We start from the raw sequence: 16,598 nt of genomic DNA on the forward strand, positions 1-16,598 counted from the left end.
AAAATGAATTTTTAATCAAGCCCTGCCATTGCACAATGTATAGACAATGCTTCAGTTTTTTTAAAGGAAAAAAAAAAGTTTAAACCTACATGTCAGGAAACCAAAATAAATGAGGTGGAACATAATGTATTTAAATTAAAAATATCTAGAATCCTATGCATACTTCCTTAAAATCTCACAGAAGACAGTTATATCTTGATTCTGTGAGTTACGATTGGTGTACATATAATATAGTAAATTGCAACTAATTGGCCTTTTGTATGCAGAAGAGATATGACTGGCAGATAAAATGTCTGTTATCTCATATATAGTTCCACATTCCCATTTATTTCCCCACATGCCTTTTTTGGAAACTTAAGGGATCCTCTAGAGCAGATTTTTTGAGTGGGGGATTGTGTATACTTTAAAGTGGTCAAAAGGAAAATGAAACTCTGATTCCATGAGTGAAAATATGCATTGCTACTTGTTCAGTTGTGTAAAAAAGTATCCCCCTAATTCAGATTTTCAGAATTTTTGCACACTTGAATATTATCAGAGCTTTATGGACTTGATTGAAGTAGTGGGGTGATTCCAGGAAAAAATGAATAATCCACTAGTTTATTCCAGTTAAGGTGGCCAGTTGAGTAAATACTTTATTTATTTATTTATATTTCAAATTTGTCACCGCCCATCTCACTGTAGAACAATTCTGGGTGGTTTACAATAACTTTATTAAATAATCTGAAAGCCCAGCCCTGCTGTAGATAAATCTCATGAACTTTGGCTCCTTTCATCATATTCAGGTTTTCACCATCCAAAGTTTAGAGGCACACTTTCTGGAGCAAAAAAAGGTCACTGATGCCTGTTAGTCTGGAAAAGGTTACAAAACCATTTCTGAAGCAATGGCGTTCTATTGATGCACGGTAAGAAACATAACCTTGAAATGAAGACGATTTGGAATAATCGTGAATCTTCCCCAAAGTGCTGTCCTGTCTGACAGCGTAACATATAAATGTACAAGTAGCTGCAAAGAACCCTAGAATAACATCTAGGGACCTAAAAACGTCTCTCATCTAATTTGAAGTCAGTGTTTATTCTTTTAGTATTGGAAAAGTGCTGAACAGAAAAGGGATTCATGGGAAAGTAGTTACGCAGAAGAACGCTATTGCTTGTCTCAAGTCTGCCAAAAAGAACCTGGATAGCCTTCTAGATTTTTAGAATGTTCTAAAGACATATAAATTAAAAAGCGGAACGTTTGGAACGAATGGGTATAGTTATATCTTGAGGAAACCAGACATTTCATTGTACAAGAAAACATCAGACAGCATGGAAGTGATTTGCAGACATTTGCCATTTTTTAAAGGATGCATGACTTCTGTTTTGTACTAGAGAATTCTGTAAGAAATTTATAACCTATCTGTCCATCAGTTGAAGACAAGTGGGTCAAATAGAAATAACCTCAAATATCCAAGCAAGTCTATAAGAAAATCAATGAAGAACAACGTTTTGGAAAGCCTACACCAAAGTCCAGGCCTAATGGACTCCATAGAAATGTTGTGGCAGCTCCATAGAAATGTTGTGGCAGCACCAGAAATGAGGAGGTATGCTAGAAAATACTTCCAGTATTATTGAATTTGCCATAGAGGAATGAACACAAATTCCTATACATCTGTGTAAGAAACATTGCCTATTAGAAGAAGTGTTTGGTTGCAGCAATTTTAGCTAAATGTGCTATGGAATCAAAAGGGGCAATTACTTTTTCACACTGGCAAATTCCATGTTGGATATTTTTGTTTATTTAATAAATGAAACAAGCCCCAAAATTTAATGTTATTTATTCATCTAGACTGCCTTTATATATCAGGAAGATTATGTTGGAATGGTTTGATGAAGGCTGTGCTCGGGGTGATAAGCATTTCCTTAGCCCCCAGCAGGAGCGTAGGAAGGTTAAGAAGATGAGACTGACACTACCCTAAGGAATTCACGGTGTTTTGGCTTGCTAGCTTGGGAAGTTTAGATTGAGTCTGGAGAGATTCTGTCTTTGAGGTGGAAGCTAATAAATGCAACAGAACTGTATCTGTACTGTCTTGCGGAGTTCTTTGGGCTGAACCTGACATCAATCTCTCCAGACTCAATCTAAACTTCCCAAGCCAGTAAGCCAAAACACCGTGAATTTCTTAGGGTGGTGCCAGTCTCATCTTCCAAACCTTCCCACGCTCCTGTTGGGGGCTAAGGAAATGCTTATCTCCCTGAGCGCGGCCTTCATCAAACCATCCCATCACAAAGACTCACATGAAGTTCTGATAACATTCAGTGGTAAACATATACAAAAATTCAGAAAATCCAAAAGGAGATGAATGAACAAACCATACATGGACAAGATGAGAACCTGGAATTGATGGAATGTTACTACAATAGTAGACTTAATGAGAGGGGATATATGAAACGTATGAGGGAACTATGGATGGACAGAAGACCTATATCCACACTAACTAAGAAACAGCTAGTTACCCAACATTTCAACATAGTAAAGAGGAAGCTGCTCTCACAACTTAAGATAGACCAATTATACTACATCCTGGACTCAAGAAGACCCAGAAGAACAACTGGATGTGCAGCCAATACCTGAAGCTGGAACATTACTACCATCACCTCCATTACAGAGCACAGCAGCTGATACGAGGCATAAGATCATAGATAGACTACCTACAGTCAACCCTTGAGATTGATTACCAAGGCTCAGTGGAGAAGTACCATCAGGTAGTATGCTAGAAGATGCCAATAGAGCCTTTACGAAAATCCCTATTACCACCATAAGTCAAACCAATGAACTGGTATACACTACAGCTGCTGTAATTCTTCAGATATTTGGCTACATGATCAAGAAGAACAGCAGTACATACTCCCCCTGGAAAATGAGGTTGGAGGCTAAGATCAAGGCAACTTGGAGAGAAGTTAGTTAGCTTGTGGAACTACAGAAGGGTGTTGAGATTAAGGATAAGACTTGACTACTGAAAAAATATAAGAGCCTGACTTCATCTGAAGCTCTAGAGACTGGTAAACAATGTGTCTGACTACAGTCTAAGGAGCTACACCAGAGAATCAGAGGCCAAGCAAATAAATCCCCTATTCTGCAAAGAACCATCCAAGGTGCATTCCCAACTGCACTGCAACAACACAATAACAGAGTCACCAACAGCAAAAACTGAACAGTACTAGAACAGCATATGGGAGAAAGAGAAAACACATAATACCAGTGCAGTGTGGCTGCAGGACCTGAGAGCAGACCATAGCAATCTCTCAGAACAGGAACCAGTCATCATCACAGCAGCAAACATCCAACAACAGGTCAAGAACATGAAGAGCTGGACAGCACCTGGGCCAGACATGATCCACGCTTACTGGCTAAAGAAATTAACACCACTGCATGAACACGTAGCCGCACAGATGAATCAGCTGCTAGCAGCAGGCTCCCAACCAAACTAGCTAACACAAGGATAGTGCTAATCATGAAAGACCCCTGTAAGGGAACAGCACCGTCCAACTACCAGCCAATAACCTGCCTCCACACAACATGGAAAGTCCTATCAGGCATTATTGCCGCCAAGCTATAGGACGATATGTGCCAGTACATGAACACTGCTTAGAAGGGCATTGGGAACAGCACCAGAGGCTCAAAATAGCAGTTAGTCATTGTTAGAGCAGTCGTCCGAAACCCAAGGTATAGACAGACCAATCTGAGCACAGACCTGATTAACTACAGGAAAGCCTACAACTCAGTGCCGGAGACATAGAACTGTGAATGCCCAGTGCTATACAAAGCCAACAGGACACTAAGGACCTTTCTCAAGAACTCAGTGGGACTGTGGAAGACAACTCTGGAAGTCAACTTGTCAGCTTGCACGAGTGGCCATCAAGTGCAGCATGTACTAAGGTGATACACCGTCTCCGCTGCTTTTCTGCATAGGCTTGAACCCCCTCAGCCAGATAAGCACAAGGACTGAATACAGATACAGATTAAAGAGTGGAACCTGTATCTGTATCCAGCCACCACCTCTATGCTAAGAGTGAACGAGACATTGACTTGCTAAGCCACCTGACACGGATCTACAGTGAGGACATTGGGATGTCATTTGGACTGGAGAAGTGTGGCTGGATGGTAGTAGAGAAAGGGACAGTACTTAAGACTGATGGGGTGGAACTACCAGCAGGCCACAAAGCAGACATACAGACCAGCTAAAGTACCTTGGTATCCCACAGTCACAAGGGAACCATGATGAGGAGACAAGAAAGATAGCAACATCCAAGTTCCACCAAAGGATAAGACAGGTCCTGAAGAGCCAACTCAATGGGAAGAACAAGATCCGTGTCATCAACATGTACACCCTGCCAGTTATCAGATACCTTGCCAGTATAGTGAGCTGGCCAAAGGAGAACATGGAGACTGCTAATGTGAACACCTGGAAACTCCTCACAATGTCCGGAGCTTTCCACCCCAAGTCCAACACTCAGAGACTACACCAGCCAGAAAGAAGATGGGTGGGGTCTGGTGAGTGTCAAAGCTGCTGTCCTGGATGAAACCCAGAGCATCCAGGAGTACATCAGTAAGATGGCACCAAAGATGAGCTGCTGAGAGAATGCCTGAGGCAGCAGCAGACATGGGAGGAAGTTCAAGCAGAGGAAGTGGCAGAACGGGACTCTGCATGGGATATACCATGGATAGATAGCTGAGGTGGCTGACATTGGGAAATCCTACCAGTTGCTGGAAAGAGCTGGACAAAAAGACAGCTCTGAGGCACTGATCATAGCAGCACAAGAACAGGCACTAAGTACCACATTGACAGAAGCAGGGGTCTACCACATAGACAGGACCAAAGGTGCAGACTATACAGAGAGGCCGCAGAGGCAGTCTTACAGATAGTGGCAGGGTGTAAGATGCGGGCAAGAACAGCATACACTGAACAGCAGAACTAAGTAGTTGGCATTGTGTACAGGAACATCTGCGCAGCATATGGGGTAGACCCTGGCATGTCCAAATGGGAGATTCCACAGAAGGTCATGGAGAATAACAGGGCTAAGATCTTGTGGGACTTCCAGATCCAGACGGACAGGCAGGTACTGGCTGATCAAATAGACATTGTGGTAGTAGAAAAGGAGCAGAAGATGGTGGTGATAGATATAGCGGTGTCAAGTGACAGCAATATCAGGAAGAAGGAGTATGAGAAGTCGGAGAAGTACCACGGCCTGAAGGAGGAACTAGAGAGGATGTGGAAAGTAAAGGCCACAGTCCCAGTGGTGGTAGGAGCAATCGGGGCTGTGACTCCTAAGCTGGGAGAGTGGCTCCAACAGATCCCAGGAACAACATCAGAGCTCTCTGTCCAGAAGAGTGCAGTGCTAGGAACAGCTAAGACACTGTGCTGAGCTGTTAAACTCCCAGGCCTCTGATAGAGGATCTGAGATTTAGGAAGAACATAGCAGGGGATGTTTTAATATATAACAGATAGTTCTCACTTACCGACCATTCTGCTTCCAATCAGTTACAACGGAGCTGAAAAATAACTACAGCCCATTTATGACCTTCGTAGTGTCTCTCAGTCATGTGATCGCCATTACAATCCGTACGAGTTGTCCTGTACCTGTTTTCTTTCCCCCCTTGCAGAGCATAGAAATTGGAGAGAAAGGGATTGCAAAAGAGTTAGGTGTTTGGTCTTCTACATATCGAAAGGAATGTGATCATGCTTCAGCCTGTGGCTGGGAGCTGCAGGTGTGCCACACAAATAGCTTACGGTACTCTTTTGAAATCTCTTCCTCTCCATTCTCTCTGCTCTGCGAGGGGTTGGGGGGAGGAAAAAAGCAAGCAATTTCTTTAGTCAATCTCCTTTGCAGACCCTTCCCCCGCCCAGTGCAGAGAGATTGGAGAGAAAGGGCAGGAGAGTAAGCTGTTCGTTCTTCTATACGTTGAAAGCAATGCAGTCATGCCATTAGCCCAGGGCTAGTAGTTGCAGGTATGCCACACAAACAGCTTATAGTACTCTCTTGAAATCTGTTCCTCTCCAATCTTTGCTGTGTGAGGGGGATGTTGAGAAATAATGCAAGCAATTTCTGTGGGCAGTGTCTCTTCGCTTGCTTTTTTTCTCCCTCGCAGTGCAGAGGGATTGGAAAGAAATTTCAAGAGAGTAAGTTGTTTGCTCTTCTATACAATGAGAGCAATGCAATGGTGCCAGGAACCCAGGGCTAGGACCTACAGGTATGCTACCCAAACAGCTTACAGTACTCTCTTGAAATCTGTTCCTCTCCATTCTCTGCTCTGTCACGGGGGAGAAGCAAGCAATCTCTCTTTTGCCTAACCCCCCCCCCCCCAACAGAGCAGAGAAATTGAAGAGCAAGGGATTTCAAGAGAGTAAGCTGTTTGCTCTTCTACACATCAAAGTAGCAATGTGATTAAGCTGGCATCAGGAAAGGGTCAGACAAAGGAGGATTTCTGCCTACAGAAATCACTTCCTTTTTTTCCCCTCTTGCCCTCCCAGAGTGGAGAGAGAAAGGGATTTTAAGAGAGTATGCTGTTTGTAGTGTGCCCGCAGCCCCCAGTCTTGGGTTGCTGCCACAGTCACATTGCTTTCTGTGTGTACAAAACAGTAAACAGTTAAGCTTTTGTAAGAGAAACTGAGTCATTTAGTCTCTCTCCAGCAGGAAAGCATAGTCGTGGTCATGTGATTTCCTGTTTAACAACCACTTTGCTTAGTGGCCAAGTTGCCAGTCCCAATTAGGGTTGTTAAGTGAGGACTACCTGTATGGAACTGTACAATAGGAGACAGGAATAGGAAGATTTGGGGATCTTGGACACATCTGGAATTTTGAGTAAATGAATTTTGTAAGTGCTTTCATAAAATTGTTAAGGTGTCAGATGAATATCCATAATATGGCTGTGACAGATGACAGACACCCGTGGAGTCAGAAGGCAAAGTATTGAGATTAACTTCAGCTCTCTTTAACCTCCCAAGATGTCTCAGTCTCTGTTTTCCCTTGTTGAGATGCAAAGCTACTCTTGTAAATAAAAAATTATTTACAAACTCCCTAATAAAAGGTTCCTCTCCTTTTTTTTCTTTCAAATAATAAAGTAAAATTAGTTGATTCAGGAAATTTGACAGTGCCAACAAATATTATTCAGGTATACAGATACTGGTATTAGTATACCATTGTATTGCCAATCCCTGTATACTGTAAGTAACTCAGAAGATTCAAGCTCATTTTTTACTACTAAAATAAAGTTAGGTCATATAGTTCTGAAAGTTGTGATTTCTGCTTATTCCTGATTTAACTTTTCGTTGTCCTCTTCTAAGCTGCTTCAAATACATTTTGCAGGAAATTCAACTTCCTTGTAAAGGTCTTAACATTTTAGTTTAGATTTAAATTAAGCTAGTTCCTGTGTAAATCAGTGGATTGATTTCACATTGATTTTCATGGAGAATAGTTTGTTATTTTAGATCACACCACCTGGATCTAATGGGCTCTGTTTAAAGCTGCAAATTCTGCGTACAATCACAGTGGGATATATTTCTATCAAATATGTGAATTTGTGTTGTAAGTTATAACAGCAATTGACATATTTGGGAAGGTAATAATTGAAAGGCAATCATTTTGGTGGAGAAAAGGGCAGAAAAACTAAGAAATCATGGAAAATTACAAATGGAAGATTTTTGTCATCTGAATAGTCTGTTAAATTTCATGATAGGGGTAGACCATATAACAAAAGCCTTATTTTGAAACAACCTAATAGCTACCTAAGAAGTTCCATACTGTCTAGAATGATGGTTGAAGATTAGGAAGTAAATATTCAGGCAAAGGGCAATTGCTTTTAGATATCAGAAGTTCACCTGGAGTAAATATTCAGATTAATTTAAGATAATTTTCTAGGTGTTTAAAATAGCTATTTTATAATAAAATATTATTAGAAAACTAAGATGTTTATCTTTTTGTACTATTTAGTGCTGAGGCTCAGAAAAATAAAAGTGAATTATGAAATATTCACTGGTATTTTCATTTACTGTAAATAAAAATTAATGTGTGAAAAGGGTAGAGAAGTTGGGTCTCAGATCTTAATGTAAGTAAAACTTCAGTTTTCAGATATGATAAAATTATAAAAAGGAAGGATCTGAAAAAGTTGAAATTTCTGATAGTGATAAAATGTCAGATTCAGAAAATGAAATTGAATAGACAAAAATGAGATGCTACATTTGAGTACAGCAGTTTGTAGTTCTGTTTGTAACAAATGTGTAAATACTGTCTGAATAAACTCAGTATATCAGATTTAAATTCCAGATATGTTTATAAGCAAATCAAAATATATTTTATATATTGTATAATGTAACAAAGCATTTTCAAAATTAGTTATTGGATTATTTCAGTTTTTCCTCAAATTTTGGTTTTTCTTCATAGTTCCCAGTAAATTTTCACCTCTAGTTGCATTGCATGCTTTGTTGGGGCTCTTGAAGATAAACTGAGTATTTCTGGTATCTATTACATAAAGCATTTGATTTGTATAAAATAAAGTATGGCAACAATTTTCTTTTTCTTCTCAGTTCTGTTCACATATGGAATGTGATTTTTCTGGAGTCCCTTTAAACATATACTGCCTAAATCTGTCATTTGATTTGATTTAAATAGCATATTAATATACATTTGAGTATAGAAACAATCCTTTTTTTAGTTGAAACATTAAATTAAGAATTACTTTACCTTTTAACACTGTAGGAGGATTTTTATTTTATTTCTTCAAAATGGATGTGAAACTCAGATACAAACATTAAATGTTATTTTTCTTTAGCAATGAAAAGTCAAACAATATAGCAAGTTGTCCATCAGAAGGGCTTTATAGAAATTCTAGTGTGGCTCTTATACTTTATTCCTAAACATTTTCATCAGTAATATGAACTGATTTTGTTTTGTTTTACTTTGTTTTAAATCAAGCCAGTAGCTCCCAGGATATGATGTGAAAGCATCTGAAGCAGTATCCTTACTTAAGAGCTCTGCATGTAGTCATTGTTTAATGGCAAACAGTTTTCAGTTCAATATATGCTACGATGAGTTTCAAGGAAAAGGATATGTAAATGTTCTAAGTTGCATGTACACTAAATTTAAGTTGATTGGTTTGAAGTTCCTGGGAATTCATTATCCATTGCCTCATTTCCCAAACCTGAAAAAGCATTCCTTCTGGAAATCCTAGCGCTGTCCATTTCAGGGATACATCATTTCACTGCTTCACCTAGTGGAGGCTTTGGCCACTTCTCTTCCCAAAAAGTGTAGCATTAAGTTGCAAACACTAACCTGCTCTTACCCTAACTAATAATGTAAAGTAGAAGTAGGAGACCATTATTCCTTCAGACACTTTCCTTAATACCTACAAGTTTGCATGACTTTTTTTTTTAAAAAGGTAACTTTTAAAAAGGAAAAGCTTTGTAGCATACCTTAAAGGAAATCGATGTCATCAAGCATAATATGTATCTGCAGAAATGTCTTTGGGATGTGAAGGAATGGTTGGATGAAGGCCGCGCTCGAGGAGATAAGCATTCCCACGCTCCTGTTGAGGGCTACGGGAATGCTTATCTCCTTGAGCGCGGCCTTCATTCAACCATTCCTTCACAGGGACCTGCAAAGGTTGCATTTGTATGCTAGACAGCATCCTTGGAAATTAGTCACTTTCTAGTAGATGGGGGTTTTGTTACTAGGAGTACCCGCTGTGATAGCCATTTTGGGGATTTTGTGAATGTGCCTCAGCTTTACTCCTGATACATGTATAGATTTTATTTATTTAGTGAAATTTATATGGCCACCCATCATGCAAAGTGATTCTGGGCAGCATAGAATAAAACTAGGAATTAAAACATTTTACAAAGCCATTAAAACAATAAGTAAAACAAGATCATGAGAAGGAAGATATTACATTTAATACAACCAGCACACAGGCCTATTACTAGGGGATCCCCAGGCCTGCTGAAAAAACCACATTTTGACGGCTTTCTGGAAGACCATAAGGGCTTTTTGTTTTTTTAGATTTTTATATCCTGCCTCTATTATTTTTATAAATAACTTAAAGCGATGAACATACCTAATACTCCTTCCTCCTCCTATTTTCCCCACAAGAACAACCATGTGAGGTGAGTTGGGCTGAGAGAGAGTGACTGGCCCAGCTGGCTGTCATGCCTAAGGTAGGACTAGAACTCACAGTCTCTTGCTTTCTAGCCTGGTGCCTTAACCACTAGACTTAGCCTACTTATGAAGTGACATCATTATACGAATGACATAAATTGCTATGATCATGTACTTTTCTATTTAATGGATATTCAGGAGTAATATGCAGTGGAGTTCCCCAGACTTATGGTCTTGGGGGGCTTTAATCTGCTGTCCCTGGGGTTGGCCTCGGAGGTAGCTCGGGAGTTCATGGCTACCATGGCAGCCATGGGCCTATCCCAGGTCATCGATGGCCCGACCCGGGACAGTGGTCACACCCCAGATATGGTTTTCTTGTCGGAGCAGTGGCAGCGTGATCTGGTGGGGGATTTTATATTATCCCCCCTGTCATGGTCAGATCACTCCCTGGTGGCGGTGGGATTCTCCTATGCTGCCCCCCTCCGCACAGAGGTGGGACCTATTCGAATGGTCCACCCCCGGCGACTGATGGACCCGGATGGGTTCCAAAGGGAGCTGGGGGTTGTTCCTGAGGCCTTGCTGCACGGTCCAGAAGAAGCTCTGGCCGCAGCCTGGAATAAGGAGGCGGCTGGGGCCTTGGACAGGATCGTGCCTGTGCGTCCTCTCTTGGCCCATCACCCCCGGCGCTCCCCGTGATTCACGGAGGAGCTGAGGGAGTTGAAAAGGGCTAAGAGACGTCTAGAGCGCCGCTGGCGGAAAACTCGGGACGAATCAGACCGAACACGGGTTAGAGCTGCTGTTAAGGCCTACCTAGTGGCGGTAAGGGCGGTGAAACGTCAGCATTTCTCCGCGCTTATTGCATCCTCAGAGTGTCGCCCTGCAGCCCTGTTTAGGGTCACCCAGGCCCTCCTGGGAAAAGGGGCGGAGGACCACTTGCAGTGTCGTGCAGAGGAATTTGCTGAACACCTGATGGATAAAATCGCTCAGATCCATTCTCAGTTGGAAGCCAAGCGTGGAGTAGGTCCAGTGGAGTTGCCCGGGGAGCGTTCTTGCCCAGTTATCTGGGAACGGTTTGATCCTGTTGCCCCTGAGGAAGTGGACAGCATCCTCGGGGCTGTCAGTGCGACCACCTGTGGTTTAGATCCTTGTCCCTCCTGGTTAGTTAAAGCTACCAAGGAGGTGACTTTAGGGTGGGTTCTGGCGGTGGTTAACTCATCCTCGCAGGAGGGGGTGTTTCTGAAGCCTTTTAAAGAGGCTTTGGTCTGCCCACTCCTCAAGAAACCATTGCTAGACCCCACCCTCCTGGACAATTTTCATCCAGTCTCCCACCTTCCCTTTTTAGGAAAGGTGGTAGAAAAGGTGGTCGTGCGGCAGCTTCTGAGGATACTAGAGGAAACGGATTATCTGGACCCCTATCAGTCAGGATTCTGGCCCGGTTATGGGACAGAAATAGCATTGGTTGCACTTTTAGATGATCTCTGGCGAGAGCGGGATGGGGGTAGTGCATCCATCCTTGCTCTTCTTGACCTCTCGGCGGCTTTCGATACCATCGACCATGGTATCCTTTTGGGTCGGCTGCAGGAGTTGGGGCTGGGTGGCACAATGTTGCACTGGTTCAGCTCCTTTCTCCAAGGCCGAACCCAATCGGTGTTGATAGGGAGCGAGAGGTCTGGCCCCCGGCCCCTACTTTGTGGGGTGCCACAGGGGTCAGTACTCTCACCGCTCCTATTTAATATCTACATGAAACCGCTGGGTGAGATCATCCGGCACCATGGGGTGAGGTATCATCAGTATGCGGATGATACCCAAATATATATCTCCATCCCAGGTGCCTTAAGTGACGCTGTGACTGTCCTCTCGCGGTGCCTGGAGGCTGTGGGGGCCTGGATGGGGGACAACAGGGTTCAGCTGAACCCTGGTAAGACAGAGTGGCTGTAGATACGGGGAGCCTCAGGATCTAGGAGTTTGTCATCTTTGATGGGGTTGCACTGCCCCAGACAGACCCGGTGCGTAATCTGGGGGTTCTCTTGGACTCACGATTCTTGCTCGAAGAGCAGGTGGCTAGGAGGGCCTTTGCACGACTTCGTGTTGTGCGACAGTTATGCCCCTTCCTGGATCAGGAGGGCCTCCGCACAGTCACTCATGCCCTGGTCACCTCCGGGTTGGACTACTGTAATGCGCTCTACATGGGGCTACCCTTGAAGAGTATCCGGAAGCTACAGCTGGTACAGAATGCAGCGGCGCGGACAGTTCTTAATGCCCCTAGGAGGGCACGTATAACACCCCTGTTGCGTGAGCTGCATTGGTTGCCAGTTTGTTTCCGGGTCCAATTCAAGGTGTTGGTCATCACCTTTAAAGCCCTTCATGGCATGGGACCAGGTTACCTTAGGAACCACCTCGCCCCGGTCATCTCAGCCCGCCCCACTCGGTCCAGCAGAAGGGGCAGATTGCAGACCCCACCCGTCAAGGAATTTCTATTGGTAGGGTCTAGGCAGAGAGCCTTTTCTGCTGTAGCGCCCGCCCTATGGAACATCTTGCCGCCTGAGGTGTGGTGTGCCCCCTCCCTCATGGCTTTCAGGAAAGAGATCAAATCCTGCTCTGCCAGAAGGCTTGGGGGCCAGAGGGGGGCCCGCACCTATGGAGATGGCTGGTGGGGTGAGGGATTGTCCCCCCCCCAGCATCTTACAGGTTTTTTAGGGCCAAATTAGAGGAGGTTTTTAGGCCATTTTTATATATGTTTTTAACTATTTATAGATTATGTCTATGGCTGGAGAGTCCTGTGTTTTTTATTATTATTGTGAGCCGCCCAGAGTCACCCATCGGGGGAGATGGGCGGCATACAAATTTGAAAAATAAATAAAAAAATAAAAAATGAAGAAATGATCCATTTAAATAAGGTATCACTTACTTACTTTTCGTTGTAACATGATAGGAAAATTTTGTTCCATATATGTGAAACAAAAAGGAAAAAGCATTCAATTGTATATTTTGCCACATTTGGATATTGTTGAGGTTAGCTCTTCCCAAAATCATTTAGTAGAGTTGAGAGTCAGAAAGTAAGTCAGACAGACTCTTGTGGGCTACCACAATTATAAGCAGATTCTTAATTCAAGCATTGTTGTGATTTTTTAGAAAGAAATATTTTGAGAGGAGAGGGCAGGTTACACAGGTGCTGTAAAATGGCACTGCAAATTTAATAATCTACTGAATTGGCTGGAGTACAGTTAACTTTATTAATAGTGTTCAGTGACAAATTGTGATGTGTTAATAATTGCATAATTTCTCTGACAGTCACGCCATAGTAGGAGCACAGTGAAACCGTGTTAATAAAAGTTCTGTAATCATATTTCATTGTATTACACATTGTATTTTGACTATATTCATGTAAGTATCATTCTGTTTCTTAGAATGATACTTACATGATACAAATAAATAGTATTTGAAGAAAGTCTAGAGATTCACCATGGAGAAATCAAAATGGATGCTGCTTTTAAGTGTGCAGCCTCTGAAAGTAAGAAAAAGACTTTAAACGTAAACAACCATTTTTCTTTCACAGAGCACCAGTATTCCACAGAACACAGTTCAAAGTTAAGGGAACACAGAACTATTTTATTTATTTTATTATTTTACTTAATCAATTTATATTGCCCCCCCACCCCGCCACCACCACATATGTGATTCTGGGCAGGTTACAGTAACAATAGATGAAACCTAAATAAAACAGATACAGTACAAAAAATAAAAACACACAGAGCCAGAATCATAAAACAGCCATTAATAGCTGGAGGTGGGCTCTGACACACACCTAAGGCCCTAGGCTTGAGCATAAAGCCATGTTTTCAAGGTCTTGCAAAAGGTCAGCAGGATTGGGGCCAGTCTGAACTCCAGCGGGATGATACTCCAGAGGGCGGGCACCATGACAGAAAGGCTGTAATGTGTACCGCCAACTGATGCTCCTTAACCAATGGGACCCAGAGCATACCCCTCCTGCTGGATAGCAGAGCCTTAACTTATAATATCCATTTCTGCCAGTTTGCATAATAAATTGTTTGGGGAACTGCAGTATAGGCAGAGGAGACAATGTCAAGAAATAAAACTGATATCTAAGTTAGAGAGTATCCTGTCAAATATATTGTCTTGATTCATTTGCATTTTGTGTTAATGAAACTTTGCGTTCTTGTCCTCAAACCATTATTGAATTTCATAGCTCAAGGGAAGGCAACATGCTGCTTGTGGGCAGCAATGTGCTTGTAGACTATGAAGGCAACTACTGGGTTTGCCTCACTTGATTTTTTTCCCCAGGTACTTTTAATCAAAAGATAAAATAAATAGAAACTTGTCATGTTACAAAGACTGCTTCTGGCCTCATTGACATTCTTATAAAAATGTATACATAAAGAAGCATTTTATTTTATTTATCTTATATGACCTATTAATCAGTTGCATGCACTTATTGTATGTCTTATTTCAGTAATATGCTTTTTGAACTCTTTTTCATGTCCACTACTTGTCAAGAATTCATAGACCTTTTTTGTTTTTCCTCATTTGGTCAAGAATTCAATTTTCAGAAGTAAAGGTTTTTACTTTCTATAGGTTCCTTTACTAATTAACGTATCCTAATTTGTAGTAAATATTCTAGGAGGCATCCTGTTAGTGTGGTTTTTAATAACAATAGTTTGGTCAAGTATCTCAGTGGGGGTGGCTTCTGTGCATGCCCATGCTCTCCACACCCCTTCAGGAAGACCTCTAAGAACTGTACTAAGTTTTCAAGTAGCTTGACTCTTTTAAGTGAACTATGCATTTCTAATTTTAAGTAACTCCCACATATGTTTTGTTCATTTAGTTGCTTACTATATTTAATATATTTCATCTTCCAAGGTAAAGGTTTCTTGGGGGAGTTTACTAAAGATAATTATAATGGTAAAGCACTTTTTAAAAAGTAAATAAAGTCATACAGTTACAAAAACTGAAAAACAGCTGCATTTTAAATTTTAACATTTAATATACAGATTTAAATAAAAGCAGATTTAAAATTTAATAAAGGCTAATAAATATTAGATAAAAATTCAAAATATATAGAAAACATCTAAAAAGAGGCTGTTTCTGTTGTCTGCTAGTCATGACAGTTGTGTACTTTAAAACATAGGCCTGAATAAAATACTGTACAGATTTTTATATGTACATGTTCATATGGGCAAAGTTAGCGAGGTTGGGCCTCTTGGTAAGGCTTTTTAACTGCTTCCTTTAGTGTTTCCTTTTTAAAATCAGATGTGACTATTTTTAAATGTATTGGCAATTTATCATTACATTTACATACATGCATATGTACATGTTTTCTACTTCCTTTATGCACTAGATGAATACTGCAGGCAGTACTATATATGTGTTCTAGTGGAGTTTCCCAGAAACTTATAGTAGCATAATACAATGTTTATTTGAAGCAATTAAAACAATCTGTGAACAAATTAAAGTAATTGCATCTCCGGTTACTTTTTACGAAGTGAAAGAAATGATGGTAGAGACATGTAATGTCTGAAAATGGAAATGGTAAATTGTAGAATTGTGTCTACATTAACTTTAAAAAAATTACCAGACAGATTGCATCCTGGGACCAGTTTTGACACAATTAAAATTATATTTAAAAAATCAACTGTTACTAAGATATGCAGCTATTAGGGGTCAGGTATGTGGGATATGGTAAGGCTTGGCAATCTTACTTCTCAGCAAAAATTCCTCAAAACATATTTTTAGCATAAGAATATAATAAGGAGGCTTTCTTGTAATGCAGACTCTCAGCGATTATATATTGTTATTTCATGTAGCAAAATATACATATAAGCAGAGCCTTATCTTACTGTTACATTAATAGAAGTGCATAGTGAATATAGTAAAAGAGTTTGTAATTATATTATCTTTGCAATGCTATGTTCCACCAACAATATTTTGTTAAAATAGTCCCTTGATATGATTATAATGATTTCGGGTTCCATACCATTCTTAGGATCGTGTCTGGGTTTTCATACCATTTTTAGGAAGATATCTTACATATTGAGGGATCAAAGCTGTCAAGGAAGTGCTGTATCTCAGGTAGAACTTTTCTTTCTATTTGTTGTTGTTCTTTAGTTGAGTAAACAGTGCTTTGTATGTAAAAGGACTTTGTTGAAGTCCTAGCATACCTCTTGATAGGAAAGATTTCTGGGAATGTTGGTTAACTGCTGCTAGTCAGAATAGACAATCCTGAATTAGGTTAACAAATGGTCAGACTTGCTATAAGGCAGTGTCCTTGGTATGAGGTCAAGGACAAGTGGATTCTCAGAATGCATCCTAGCTGCTCCTTCCTATTTCAGTAGCAATATAATACTAAATAAATTCTGATGAGAAAGCATTATTTAGCAAATTATGCATACATAATTTGGAGAAAAGTAAAAACCTTAACTGGAAGAAAAGTGGGAGAACTTTCAAATAACACAGAT

General features: G+C 40.9%; 1 protein-coding gene across 19 annotated transcripts in view; it reads left to right on the top strand.

Annotated features, from left to right (window-relative positions):
* Positions 1-16,598, top strand: part of BBX (BBX high mobility group box domain containing) — a 165,264-nt gene that overhangs the window by 13,816 nt on the left and 134,850 nt on the right. For 3 of the 19 annotated variants that reach the window (XM_088144479.1, XM_088144489.1, XM_088144486.1), the window contains exon 2: positions 10,120-10,184. The exons of the other annotated variants lie outside the window; for them this stretch is intronic. In XM_088144479.1, coding sequence (XP_088000605.1) covers positions 10,176-10,184 — 9 coding nt within the window. In that variant the 5' untranslated portion in view covers positions 10,120-10,175. The remainder of the gene's footprint in view (positions 1-10,119; positions 10,185-16,598) is intronic. 19 annotated transcript variants of the gene reach the window in all.

Source organism: Python bivittatus, unplaced genomic scaffold (assembly GCF_059951505.1).
Source record: "Python bivittatus isolate LINGU-HERP-01145 unplaced genomic scaffold, Pbiv_v1 ctg000350_np1212, whole genome shotgun sequence".
NCBI lineage: Eukaryota > Metazoa > Chordata > Lepidosauria > Squamata > Pythonidae > Python > Python bivittatus.